We start from the raw sequence: 13,475 nt of genomic DNA on the forward strand, positions 1-13,475 counted from the left end.
TAGATGTCCTAACCGACTTGGCAAAACTATAGTTTGTTCACAAGAAATTTGAGGAGTGGTTAAAAAAACGAGTTTTAATGACTCCAACCTAAGTGTATGTAAACTTCCGACTTCAACTGTATATAGCCTCCTTACTGTTATTTTATTGTGCTGCTATTTTACTTTTAGTTTATTTAGCTTACTTTTTTACACGGTAAGGTTGTGTTCAGCGCATGTGACAAATGACATTTGATTTGACTTGGATGATCACAGTGTCTTGTATCTATCCTTGCGTTGAAAAACGATTGGGTTGTTTTCACTTCTGCTAGGCTCAGAGCTTTTATAGCGCGTACAACTTCCGATCCCCTCCGTTTGTGGATCTGGAGGCCTCTTCATAGATTTACCAGGCTCAAACAAATACAGTTTAGCACAAAGGCATTTCACTTGCTGTAAAGTCTGGGATGTGTTCCGAAGGACAGATTCCAGGTGAAGCCATTTTGAAAGATTGAAGTATCTGAAATTGATTTTGGGCTGCATGTTAGTCATTTTACAAACAGTTGGTAATGGACTTTCAGATTTTGTTGTGGGGTACAACAATTAACATTAAGCGGAAATGAATTATAAATATGACCATGTTTGCAGCAGAGGGCAACATTACGCAGTGGCTTGTTTGAAAGTTTAAAAAGGCCCGCGCATGCGCCATCAATTACCTATATTAAACTACAGTACGATAGGTGGCGTGTGTCCTAATGTGGACTGTTTTTCTCTGAAATACTAGCTGAAGAGGAAGTAGTAGCAAAGATGTTTTATATCTGTGGTAGCAGTTTACCAGAGTGTACTTGTTGAATGACACAAACTTTTTTTTATGTTTTATTGCTCATTTGATTAAACAAATATTTACCTTGATACAGGATATCGTAATAGTATCTTCGTTAATACATTGCATTTGGACTGAGAGGAAATGCGGGACCGAACTAAGGAACTTGGCAATGTGAGTTTAAAAAGAAAAACAGGCTAGTTAACTTATACTAACCAATATCAATGAATATAGACGCTTATGCATGCAGAATTTGTAGCTATTTCATAGGGTATTTAATGTATTCTTTATCTGGTAGCTATTAGTGCTAGCTACATTGCTTTATAATTGGCGAACCTAGCTAGTTTTTTGTAAACCTAGGATATCTAGTTAGCATAGTTAAGATAGTCTAGAACCAAGGATGGGCCAGTGGCTAAAAGTGTATTGAAAGTTCAATGCCGCACTCAATATGGGTTGCATGTTGGATTTACCTGTTAATGACGTGATGATTGTGTCCGTTCTTTCCCTATTCTCTCTTCCTCACACACCAGACCGCAGAGGCGTCAGACGAGGAGGAAGAGGGCAGGGCCCTTATGGTCAAACCGGGGATTTCTACAGTGAAGGAAGAGAAGGAGAATGATGCTTTTTTCAAGAAGGTGAAATCATGCAAAAATAATTCAAGAGTTGAGACATCTGTTTGCATTTTTATTGTGACTTGATGTCAGTTTCAATGTTATGCTACTCTGCAGTATTTTTATCTTGGCTTGTGGATGCCAAGCACAGGAACAGTTTGTTGTGCCAACATAAACTATCATACTAATGTGATCTGGCTGAAATAATGTCAAGTCAAAATCAGTAGCATTTCTGTATGCCCAATGTACATGTTATGCGAACACATTCATCTCGTCAGTGACACACAGGATGATGCGGAATTTGTCTCCTGGTCTTTTCTTTAGTGCCCCCCCAAAAAACTATTTCACAGTTTAGCTTCTATTACATTTACCAGCCTGTTTATCCCTTCTCATAAGGTCCTAGAGATTCGAGGGGTAATGGAGATGCTTAAAAAGGTGGTCTCTGACCTTGAGAACAAACAGAAGACAGTGTTGGGTGTGGCACTGCCAGAGGACGGTCAGTAGATCAACACTAACACACTGACATTAGTGCTAATATGCTGTATGTAAATATATGGCATGGTGGTAATGTATGTAGGAGTTCTTATATGATATGCATAGAATATTGCATTTCCATGGTAACAAAATGACACTGAGACTCCAAACAAAAAACAATTGATTGCAAAGTTAAACAAACCATACAACTCAATGCACAAGGACTACTTTGAACAATTTCCACTGGGAATTTAACAAGAACACATTTACTCGAAAAACTGTGCAGATATAAAGTTTGGTAACAGGTAGAGCTGTGATGGAAACAGGAAGTTTCGGTACAATTTTATAAGTGTTCGACAAATAGATATTTTTGTGTTGGTAAAATGAATTATGCGAGAAATGGCAGAAACTCCTTTTTTTGCGCAAATATTGATATAATAAACATCCTATTGAAGTAAAATTGGAGTCACGTGATGATATGGTGCATGGTCCACCCACTGTGACTTGGGAAAGCATGCAATTTATTAGGCTACAGGTGAAATAAATGATGAAATTCAGAGTGGTGAAAGTGCAGCTTGATGCTCTTTTCCAATAAATATCGAGGGTCTTATTCTGGTGACATGGTGATTTGATGCTTGACTGACGTTTTGTCAAAAATAATCTCATCATGTAGACTAACCTACCCGCGCTGTATCTACGAGCTGGCTAGAGCGCACGCGACAAGACCAGAGTAGGCACATTTGCTTTTTGTGACAAAACTATCGGTAGAATTGAAAATGTGATGGGAACACATTGAACTTTTGATTTTTATTCGGTACATGAAAACTTAAGTGAAAATGTACATTTTGTGTGCGCTATGTCATCACATACAGATTTGTATCCGCAACAAGTCAGTTTGGTGGAAATGCGCATATTTTATTTATGCTGATTTTAGAATATTTGCATGACAATCTGCCGCTTATTGGATAGAAACCTAGCTACTTTTAGAAAAAAGTTTGGTCCAAATCAGATGTTAGGTACTACTATATTTATTTAATATTATATGAATCCTATCAATTAAAATAGCCAATTTGGGTGCAATCAATTAGCTTAATTTTTCAGAGTTCAAATTATATTACAATAAAATATTGTTGCAGGAATGCTAATCTTATCGGTTTTCTAACTACAGAAATGATATCAGAACAATCTGAGATGGTGGGTGTCATGGCTTGCAGAAATGACATGGAACAACCCTACCGAATGGTGCAGCGATCTAAAGCACAGCATCTCAGCGCTAGATGTCACTACAGACCCTGGTTCGATCCCGGGCTGTATCACAACCGGCCGTGATCGGGAGTCCCATAGGGTGGCGCACAATTGGCCCAGCGTCATCCAGGTTAGGGAGGGTTTGTCCAGGGTAGGCCGTCATTGTAAAATAAGAATTTCTTCGTAACTGACTTGCCTAGTTAAATAAAATACTAGGAATTCTCATTGTAGCCAATTCAGTTGCAGTCATTGTTTACAGATTTTCTTGGTCGATTTGGTAACAGAATGACACGTTTTTAATAACTTAATAAACCATAAACCAAATTCTTATCAGTTAAAACATTTTAATGAACGGGTGGTTTGAAATTCCCATTGTTTTCCCAAGCATCTAGACATTATCTCTGTAATTTGCATTGCATTACAGACAGGCATATTTTCTCAGCCAGTCGATATCATGATTCAGCATCATTTGTATGGATACACAAAGAAATGTCAATAAATGAACAAGTAAAAGGAAACGCGGCTAGTTTGCAGTCTTTCCAGCCTCAGTCTGAAGTGATTGTGTTAGCTGTGTTGGCTAGCTAGCAACGGTAAGAGCCTCCATAGCAACCATTTTTTTTGCCATAGCAACCTCCAAAGTTCTGGATCTATCAACCAGCCCTTGTGTAGATTTGCGTCACATGGCAGTCAATACGAATCGTACTAACGACCAGAGAATGCCGCTAATTGCACTTTACAAGCAGTGTTAGTGAATGTAACATCACGTTTTGTTGGAAAATGTATGGTTTGGGAAAGAATCTTGTTTTTTCATGCTGGTAAACTGTTGTATAACAGCAGAAATACACTTGAGTGGCTTTGCCTCCCGATTAAAAAAATGTCATAACACATGGCCTCATGTATTACTGCTTATAACTAATTGGTAGGTGTACCTTTTTTAAAAACTTTAATTAGAAAATATATCAAAGATCGATGGGTTTTTTGGTAACAGAAAGACAAGACACTAGGCAATATTTCTTAAACCTACAGAAAGCAGATCATTTAGCAAAACTAAATGTTGATATTAGTTGGTAGGGGACTTCAACATTATTGTGCTTTGATGTATTTCTAATACCTTCTAAGACTTTTTCTGCTAGATGTTTTCTAAGACCCCTTTTCCATCTGTTTGACCAGAAATCAAAGCCTTTGCTTATTCATTTTTAGGATGGGGAAAATGGTTGAAATATGTAGAAATGCATTAACTTCTCAGAAATATAGACTCTTAGCTTTCATTTTACACCAAATTTGATGTGCCGCTATGAGCTTCACATGCTATTGCTCATGGAGCTTTTAACATGGAAATACCGTTATGTAATGTGAGCTGTCGCCAAATTGATCACTGAACCTCCATGTCTTGTCAGAAGGGACACATTGTACTAAAAGGTTTCTCGGTTTGAAGGGCATTTTTCCTTTTTGGTGATAAAGCAGTTGGTGCTAAGCATACTATTAGGTACCATTATTCCCTACAGGCTGAGGGATTTGTTACTCTGGCAGTTGACAGTAAATAAAAGGTGAGGTCGTAACGTTTCTTTGTGGTTCAGGTATGAAAAGGGAACTCCAAACCCTTCGGGAAGAGATCAAAACAATGGCAATGCAGATCCAGAAGAAACTGAACAGTGAGTATTCTAAGCTGAAATGATATGGTTAGCTATTGACTAATGATCACAGGTGATTCAGTGCCCGCAGTGGATATACCTGAATACAGAAATATCCAACCGATTTTGTTATTTATTTATTTTTACAGCCATTGAACCCAAAAAAGGAGATGATGATGGGAAATACGTTCCCATAAACCTAAGGATGCAGAGAGCACAAGTGAGGCTTCTATATAATTAATAAAGTCTTGATTGTAATCCAATATACAGTAGGCTGACATTAATTTAACACTTCTTCCATCTCTCTGCCTCCCCTCTCTTTCTCTAGTATGGTGTCTTGTCTCGAGAGTTTGTGGAGTTGATGGGCCACTGTAACATCATCCAGGCTTCTTACAGAGATCGCAACGTGGAGAGGATACAGAGGCAGCTCAGAATCAGTAAGTCTGAATGTCATCTGTGACTGTTATCATACTGCTGATCAGAAAGTGATTTCAACACCATAGATTTTTATCTTTTGAATTCAAGACTACAATGTAGAAGTTAATCTACATAGGTGATTTCATGTGAAAATGAAATGTACCCAAAAGCAGCAACTTTTGTTCTATCCCTCCAGCGGGCACCAATGTTACAGATGAGGAGTTGGACGGTATGCTTGAAAGTGGACTGACTGATGTTTTCACACAGAATGTGAGTATGACTGACTGACTTAAAGTAACCATGATTCATGATGAAACCAACTGTTGGCAATCCCACAACATTATTCTTTTCCTCTTTTTGTTGGGTAATTTTCTGTTAACTATGACTTTTCAGGCTCTGAGTTTTTCTGATATAGCAGAATGACAAAAAAACAGATGGCATTGTCTAGTTAAGCTCTTTAGTGTTAGGTTTGGGACAAAGACAAATGCATATACAGTGCCTTCAGAAAGTATTCAACCCCCATTGTGTTTTTCCACGTTACAGCTTGAATTTAAAATGTATTAAATTGAGATTTTGTATCACTGATATACACACAATTCCCCATAATGCCAGTGGAATTTTGTTATTAGAAATGTTTACAAATGAATACATTTTTAACTGAAACGTCTTAAGTCAATAAGTTTTCAGCCCCTTTGTTATGGCAAGCCTAAATAAGTTCAAGTGAAAATGTGCTTAACAAATCACATAATAAGTTGCATGGACTTTTGAATGACTTGCCCATCTCTGTACCCTACACATACAATTATCTGTAAGGTCACTCAGCCAAGTAGTGAATTTCAAGCACAGATTGCCCCACAAAGGCCACCTACTGGTAGATGGGTAAAAATGGAAAAACCAGACACTGAATAACCCTTTGAGAATGGTGAAGTTATTAATTACGCTTTGGATAGTGATGAGAAGTTTGGCTGTTTTTACCGACTCAGATTTTTTCAACTCGTTCAGTCAGAAGAACAAATCTTTTAGACTGATTATGTTCATTTGAGTCAGTAATGCCCAGCGCATGCAGAAACCCTTACTGGCAAACAAGGGAACTGAAAACTCGAAAGAGTACAACCCTCTCGTTCATCATGGGGAGCTTATTGGAGCTGTCATTTGTGACAGACTTGTAAACGTGTGCTTTAAACAATGTAGCCTACATTTGTTTGATTGCTAGGCATACAAATAAGATGCATTGATACATTTGTAACGAGGTCTAGTTGTGGCCGTAATCGGACAAGATTGTGAACGACTCTTGGCAGAATGCATTGCTTGACCTCCGTCCGTGATGGTGATGAGCACAATGTCGTTCGCAAACTGCAGCCCCCCCCCCAAACTATTTATTCTGGAGGTTGAGTTTGTTGAGCAAAGGCTATGTATGTTTTGGTTCTACAAAGCTGTGTCCATCGTAATATTCAATAATCAATTAATTGCAACCATTCTTACACCATGTGATCAGTTCTAAACATGTATTTTTCTTCTCTATGCTCATGATCTATTCTGCCCTACCAAGTGTTAGGTCCTGACAAACTAATGGACAACTAGTCAAAGCCCAAACCAAGTTTATTCATCCACTGGGTCAAACAGCTGAAAAGACAAAGACATGTTTACACAAGCACATACAGTGCCAGTCAAAAGTTTGGACACACCTACTCATTCAAGGGTTTTTCTTTATTTTTACTATTTTCTACATTGCATAATAATGGTGAAGACATCAAAACTATAAAATAACACATGGAATCATGTAGTAACCAAAAAAGTGTTAAATGAATTAAAATATATTTGATGACAGCTTTGCACACTCTTGGCATTCTCTCAACTAGCTTCATGAGGAATGCTTTTCCAACATTCTTGAAGGAGTTCCCATATGCTGAGCACTTGTTGGCTGCTTTTCCTTCACTCTGCGGTCCAACTCATCCCAAACCATCTCAATTGGGTTGAGGTCGGGTGATTGTGGAGGCCAGCTCATCTGATGCAGCACTCCAGCACTCTCTTTGGTCAAATAGCCTTACACAGCCTGGAGGTGTGTTTTGGGTCATTGTCCTGTTGAAAAACAAATGATAGTCCCACTAAGCGCAAAACGGATGGGAGGGTGTATTGCCGCAGAATGCTGTGATAGCCATGCTGGTTAAGTGTGCCTTGAATTCTAAATAAATCAGATAGTGTCACCAGCAAAGCACCATCACACCACCTCCTTCATGGTGAGAACCACACATGCAGAGATCATCTGTTCATCTACTCTGCGTCTCACAAAGACACGGCAGTTGGAACCAAAAATCTCAAAAGGACATTTTTCCACCGGTCTGATGTCCATTGCTCGTGTTTCTTGGCCCAAGCAAGTCTTTTCTTCTTATTGGTGTCTTTTTAGTAGTGGTTTCTTTGCAGCAATTCAACCATGAAAGCCTGATTTCACGCAGTGTCCTCTGAAAAGTTGAGATGTGTCTGTTACTTCGTGAAGCATTTATTTGGGCTGCGATTTCTGAGGCTGGTAACTCTAATGAACTTATCCTCTGCAGCAGATGTAACTCTGGGTCTTCCTTTCCTGTGGCGGTCCTCATGAGAACCAGTTTCATCATAGCGCTTGGTGGTTTTTGCGACTGCACTTGAAGAAACATTTAAAAGTTCTTAATTTTCCAGATTGACTGACTTTCAGGTCTTAAAGTACTGATGGACTGTCATTTCTCTTTGCTTATTTGAGCTGTTCTTGCTGTAATATGGACCGGGTCTTTTACCAAATAGGGATTTCTTCTGTATACCACCCCTACCTTATCACAACACAACTGATTCGCTCAAACGCATTAAGAAGGAAAGAAATTCCACAAGTGAACAAGACACACCTGTTAATTGAAATGCATTCCAGGTGACTACCTCATGAAGCTGGTTGAGAGGATGACAGCTTTGCACACTCTTGGCATTAAGGCAAAGGGTGGCTAAGAATCTAAAATATATTTTCATTTGTTTAACACTTTTTTTGGTTACTACATGATTCCATATGTGTTATTTAATAGTTTTGATGTCTTCACTATTATTCTACAATGTAGAAAATAGTAAAAAATAAAGAAAAACCTTTGAATGAGTAGCTGTGTCCAAATTTTTGACTGGTACTGTATATTTATACCCTCCTTCTAGGCTGAGTCTCTTCCTTGCACATTTAGACAGCCAATACATTTTTGTTGCTCGGCAGGAACTCAAGTGACGATTGTTCGTTCTCACTTCATCTGACCTGACCTCGTCCAGAATTCTTCACTCCTCCCTAACTCACGGCTGTCCTACTTTATCTGTGACTGAAACCAGACCGTTGCCCTTCTCTCTATGGGATACATGAGATTTAACAATAACATGTTCTGACAGAATGTAATCTTTCTGCACTACCCTTTCTCACTCAGTAGATTTCCATACACTCAGTTATAATATTGTAACATGAATAAGAATATTTCAAGTTAGAATCCAACACAAGCAAAAGAGCAGTAACTGCTCATGGAGTGGAACTCAAAAATGGCTTTATAGTTTAATTGTTCAGCCAAATGAGTTGTAGTCAGATCACTAGAGATGTGGTTATCTGTTGTCTTAACATGAGGAAATTTTTATTTACACTGACCTTCTTGCTTGGTATACCCACTGGAATACACTGGTTTCCATAGTTTTTCTTGTTTTTATTGCACACACTTGTTCATAGATTTATTTGTATGCTGCTGTCCGTTTCATATAGTTTGATACTTGTATCAACAAAAAACAATCAATAATACCAAGGTAAACCATAGAAGCTGCAGCCCAAAGCTCAGTGAACCCAAGGCAAAAGGCAGTAACTGCTTTTTATCCCAGGTTTCACTGCCACTTTTTCCAGTTACTGCTTTTTATCCCAGGTTTCACTGCCACTTTTTCCAGTTACTGCAGACATGAGCCCCATTTTCTCAACACAGTGGAGGCAGGATATTTGTCCACATGATAAATCATGTATTTAATGTATCAAAAATGTCTAACTCATTCTTGACCAAATGTGTAGTTACTGCTCTTTTGCTTGGTAGGGAAGTATTTCCCTGCGTGCTTATGACAGACAGTTGGTGGTTGGCGCATGTCTCTGGAGCTGCTGAGCCGGAGGAGCGTGTATTAATCCTGCTGTTGGACTCGTTGCGGCCAGCAATAGTAAGTTAGGTCAAACATCCAACTAAAATGAACAAATCACTCAGAAAAACGAATCATGACTCGAGTCAGTGAAGAGTCGTTCAAAAAGAACGAATCGTTAGCGAACTGCACATCACTAATAGTGTATCAATACACCCAGACACTACAAATATACAGGCATACTTCCTTACTTAGTTGCTAGAGAGGAAGGAAACCGCTTCACCATGAGGCCAACGGTGATTTTATTTTAGGAGAAAACTGAGGATGGATCAACAACATTGTAGTTACTCTACAATATTAAGCTAAATGACAGTGAAAAGAAGGAATCGTGTACAGAATACAAATATTCAAAAACATTCATTCTGTTTGCAATAAAGAACTAAAGTAATATTGCAAAAAATGTGGCAAAGAAACAATTTTTTTGCTAGGGGCAAATCCAACACAACACGGTCTATCACTCTTCATATTTTCATGCATGGTGGTGGCTGCATGATGTTAGAGGTGTAATTGTCATCGATAAGGACTGTTTTTCAGGATAAAAATAAAATGAATAGAGCTAAGCACAGGCAAAATCCTATGGACAATCTGGTTGTCTACTTTCCAACGGAGACTGGGAGACAAATTCACCTTTCAGCAGGACAATAACCTAAAACAGAAGGCCAACTATTCATACACTGGACTCGAGTTGCTTACCAAGACTGCATTGAATGTTCCTGAGTGGCCTAGTTAAAGTTTTGACTTAAATTGGCTTGAAAATATATGGCAAGACTTAAATGGCTGTTTAGCAATGATCAACAACCAACTTGACAGAGCGTTAAAAAAAAGGCTAATATTGTACGTTCCAGGTGTGCAAAGCTTTTAGAGACTAACCCAAAAAGACTCACAGCTGTAATTGCTGCCAAAGGTGATTCTCACATGTATTGTCTCAGGGGTTGAATACTCATCTACTCAATATATATTATTGTTTCATTACTTTTTTTAAATACATTTTTCTTCCACTTTGAACAGAGTTTTGGGTAAATCTTTGACAAAAAAAATGACCGATCAATCCGACTTCGTACCAACACAATGTGGAAAAAGTCAAGGGGGTTGAATACTTTCTGAAGGCACTACATGCTCCTGGAGTAAAATTGACATTTGTTTTTAAGACACTCTTGTTTGCTTGCATTGGACTACAGGTTTGGATTTGGTACGCACTCATTGCAATGCCTGTGTCTGGGGACATTCTTAGAAATCTGTATAGTAACCATAGTTGTGAAAGAGAACCCCATAGATGGAACCCTTTGGCCACCCCTGCTTTAGAAGAGTGTGACTATAGCTGTTTCAGTTGAAGCGTAGTTGATGTTCTCTTGACTAGATGTGTTAAGTTTTATGAGCAGTTAAATAGACACGTCATATCATTTCTCAGACATTTTGTCAGGCTCTTCAGAACCAGATTGTAACATTTACTCTCTCCCTCCTGTAGATCCTGATCGACGCTAAAGCCACTAAGCAGGCGCTGAATGAGATTGAGTCCCGGCATGATGAGATCCTTAAACTGGAAAGGAGCATTAGGGACCTGCATGACATGTTCCAGTACCTGGCCATGGAGGTGGAGGCTCAGGTAAGACTGTCACACCCCAGGAGGACAAACTGGAGCCCTATTACCTTTCTTACCCAAGTGTGCACTTGTTAACTCCCTGTCAAAGATGTACAAGCTTTGGATTGGTGCAAGCATGGGCAGAATCCATTTTTCAAATTCTATTTCCCACACCAGTACAAGTGCACACACTTTGGGGAGAAAGGAGAAATGGGCTTTGGAGACTTGTTACTGAGAAAGTTGGTTGGCAAAATACCTTTAGTGAAGTGTTTGCTGAATTGACAAACTGTTGTTCTGTTATGCAGGCGGAGATGGTCAACCGCATTGAAGCCAACATCATCAATTCAACTAACTATGTGGAAAAGGCAGTGGCAGACACTGCGAAAGCTGCCACCTATCAAAACCAAGCACGCAAGGTAGGAATTCATTTTAAGGTTGTGACAATTATTGGACAGGTTAGCTAATGAACATTGATACTACCTTTCTATCGCTCTCTTCCTCTACAGAAGATGATATGGATTGCGTTATGCTGTGCCATTCTCCTCCTCATTTTAGCCATCTCATTGGCTATCAGCTTCTCCTGAGATTCTGATGTGAGTTCTGTAGTTAGCAAAAATGGCCATATTTCAACATTAATTTACTGCAAATACAAAACTATGAACTTTTTATTGATTAGGTCAATGTATTCAATCAACTTATTTTGTACTTTTTTGAAATTCTTCCTTGCAGTGTCATCTTCCTCTAACCCACTTCTGCCCTGGGACCTTGAAAAGAAGAGAAGTCCTGTGTTATTGATATCACTGACCTCTTAACTATCTATACCCTGGCACAGACCGGGAGGCACACATACACAAACAGCCATCGTCTCTCATGCTCATACGTTTACTGCCCCACTTTCAGCAAAAGGCAATGCTGAAGTTTGTTTTGGCTCTCTCTGTGGTGCCCTTTTCTTCAATGGCACCCTAAATGAAAATGTGTGGACAACTCGTTACTTACTCAACTTGTTGGACCCCTACGTGTCCCCCAAGGAAGAATGCAATATTAGAACCGACACTGACAAGGTGCTGATCAGATTTGCTCAGGAAAACCTAAGTGCTCAAGTGATTCTTCTTGAATAAGGACAAAGCGAAAGAAAACATTTTAAGCGCTTAGGGCTTCTTGTTTTTAAATGCAGATCTAGAATAATATAATTGTATATCGCCAATGTATTATTTGGTGAGTAATTAAGACGTGCAGTTATCACATTTGAAAGGTGTCTAAAATGGGTTCCATGTTACCCTTGTATATAGAGAAGATCTTTTATAAAGAATTGGCACTTGAACTTTCTCTCCCATTAGGAGAATGTTGTCTAAGCACTGCAATGAATGGCCCACTGCCTCCATGTTGTCCTATTCACTTCAGTATTTATTTATAATTTTAATATTGTGGAAGCTGCTATGTTTAGTCTTGCCACAACAGTAATAGGAACCCTTACAGTTATGGTGCCTTTTTTCCTAATTAACATTTTCTTGTGTTTGCAGACATCTAAGGGCTTTGTCTACCTTATTTTAAAGAAGGGATGGAATCTGTGCTGTAATTATTCAATGCTCTTCTGCTTCAAGAACTCATTAACCATTTTCAGATTTTGTTTTCAAACTGTAAAGAGATCAGCCATGGTACTTTACCCTAGCCTTAATTATCTGTGCTGACTAGCTCCTCCCTATGAAGTGACTAGAGGAGCTAAATACTTGTACAGTATTTGGCGAAGGGAGAAACAGGATGAGTGAGGAGAGCAGTGAAGTACATTGTTACTGTATATTATGTGGCTGTTGAATTTTGTATCAAACTTTCAGCAATTTAAATTTTAAAAAATTAAATGGGTTTAACTGTTGCACAGATTAAAGTTTGCAAAGCATGGTTTGTCTCCGTGCCTTTTTTTCCTGCTACGGCTGCATATTCCCTGAGGGAAACAACGCACACATTTAAATTGTAACATTTTCCAGTACTGTATATGTTCTCAATAGCCATCAGATTGATGTACTAAAGACATGGCTACATAAGCAAATCCCTGACAGGCAAAGATTTATGGTACACTGAACAAAAATATAAACGCAACATATAAAGTGTTAGTCCCATGTGCTGAAATTGAAAAATCCCAGAAATTTTCCATAAGCACCAAAAGCCTCTCAAATTGTGCACAATTTGTTTACATCCCTCCTTTGCCAAGATAATTCATCCACCTGACAGATGGGCATATCAAGAAGCTAATTAAACAGCGTGATCATTAAAGGTGCACCTTGTGCTGGGGCCAATAAAATGTACAGTTTTGTCACAACATGATGTCTCAAGTTGAGGGAGCGTGCAATTGGCATGCTAACTGCAGGAATGTCCACCAGATAATTCGAAGTTCATTTCCCTACCGTAAACTGCCTCAGTTGTTTTAGATAATTTGGCAGTACGTCCAACTGGCCTCAACCGCAGACCCGCCCAGGACCTCCACATCCGGCTTCTTCACCTGCAGAATCGTGTGTGGGTACTTCTGTCTAATTTTCCATTGTGGGGAAAAACCTCATTCTGATTGGCTG

General features: G+C 38.9%; 1 protein-coding gene across 1 annotated transcript; it reads left to right on the plus strand.

Annotated features, from left to right (window-relative positions):
* Nucleotides 1–718: 718 nt before the first annotated feature.
* LOC106589274 (syntaxin-4) lies at nucleotides 719–12,807 on the plus strand. Its single transcript, XM_014179024.2, has 11 exons — nucleotides 719–970; nucleotides 1,327–1,431; nucleotides 1,804–1,903; nucleotides 4,704–4,778; nucleotides 4,907–4,977; nucleotides 5,086–5,194; nucleotides 5,371–5,444; nucleotides 10,798–10,935; nucleotides 11,217–11,327; nucleotides 11,418–11,504; nucleotides 11,641–12,807. The coding sequence occupies exons 1-10, from the start codon at nucleotides 941–943 to the stop codon at nucleotides 11,493–11,495; spliced, it is 891 nt and encodes a 296-aa protein (XP_014034499.1). The 5' UTR covers nucleotides 719–940; the 3' UTR covers nucleotides 11,496–11,504; nucleotides 11,641–12,807.
* The last annotated feature ends 668 nt before the right edge of the window (nucleotides 12,808–13,475 follow it).

The sequence above is a fragment of the Salmo salar genome, chromosome ssa28, assembly GCF_905237065.1.
Source record: "Salmo salar chromosome ssa28, Ssal_v3.1, whole genome shotgun sequence".
NCBI classification, from domain to species: Eukaryota; Metazoa; Chordata; class Actinopteri; order Salmoniformes; family Salmonidae; genus Salmo; species Salmo salar.

Coding starts and splice junctions, on each gene's coding strand:
- LOC106589274 (XM_014179024.2), top strand. CDS start 941: ATGCGGGACCGAACTAAGGAACTTGGCAAT. Junction 1,904..4,703: donor TGTGGCACTGCCAGAGGACG/GTCAGTAGATCA, acceptor TTTGTGGTTCAG/GTATGAAAAGGGAACTCCAA. Junction 5,195..5,370: donor ACAGAGGCAGCTCAGAATCA/GTAAGTCTGAAT, acceptor CTATCCCTCCAG/CGGGCACCAATGTTACAGAT.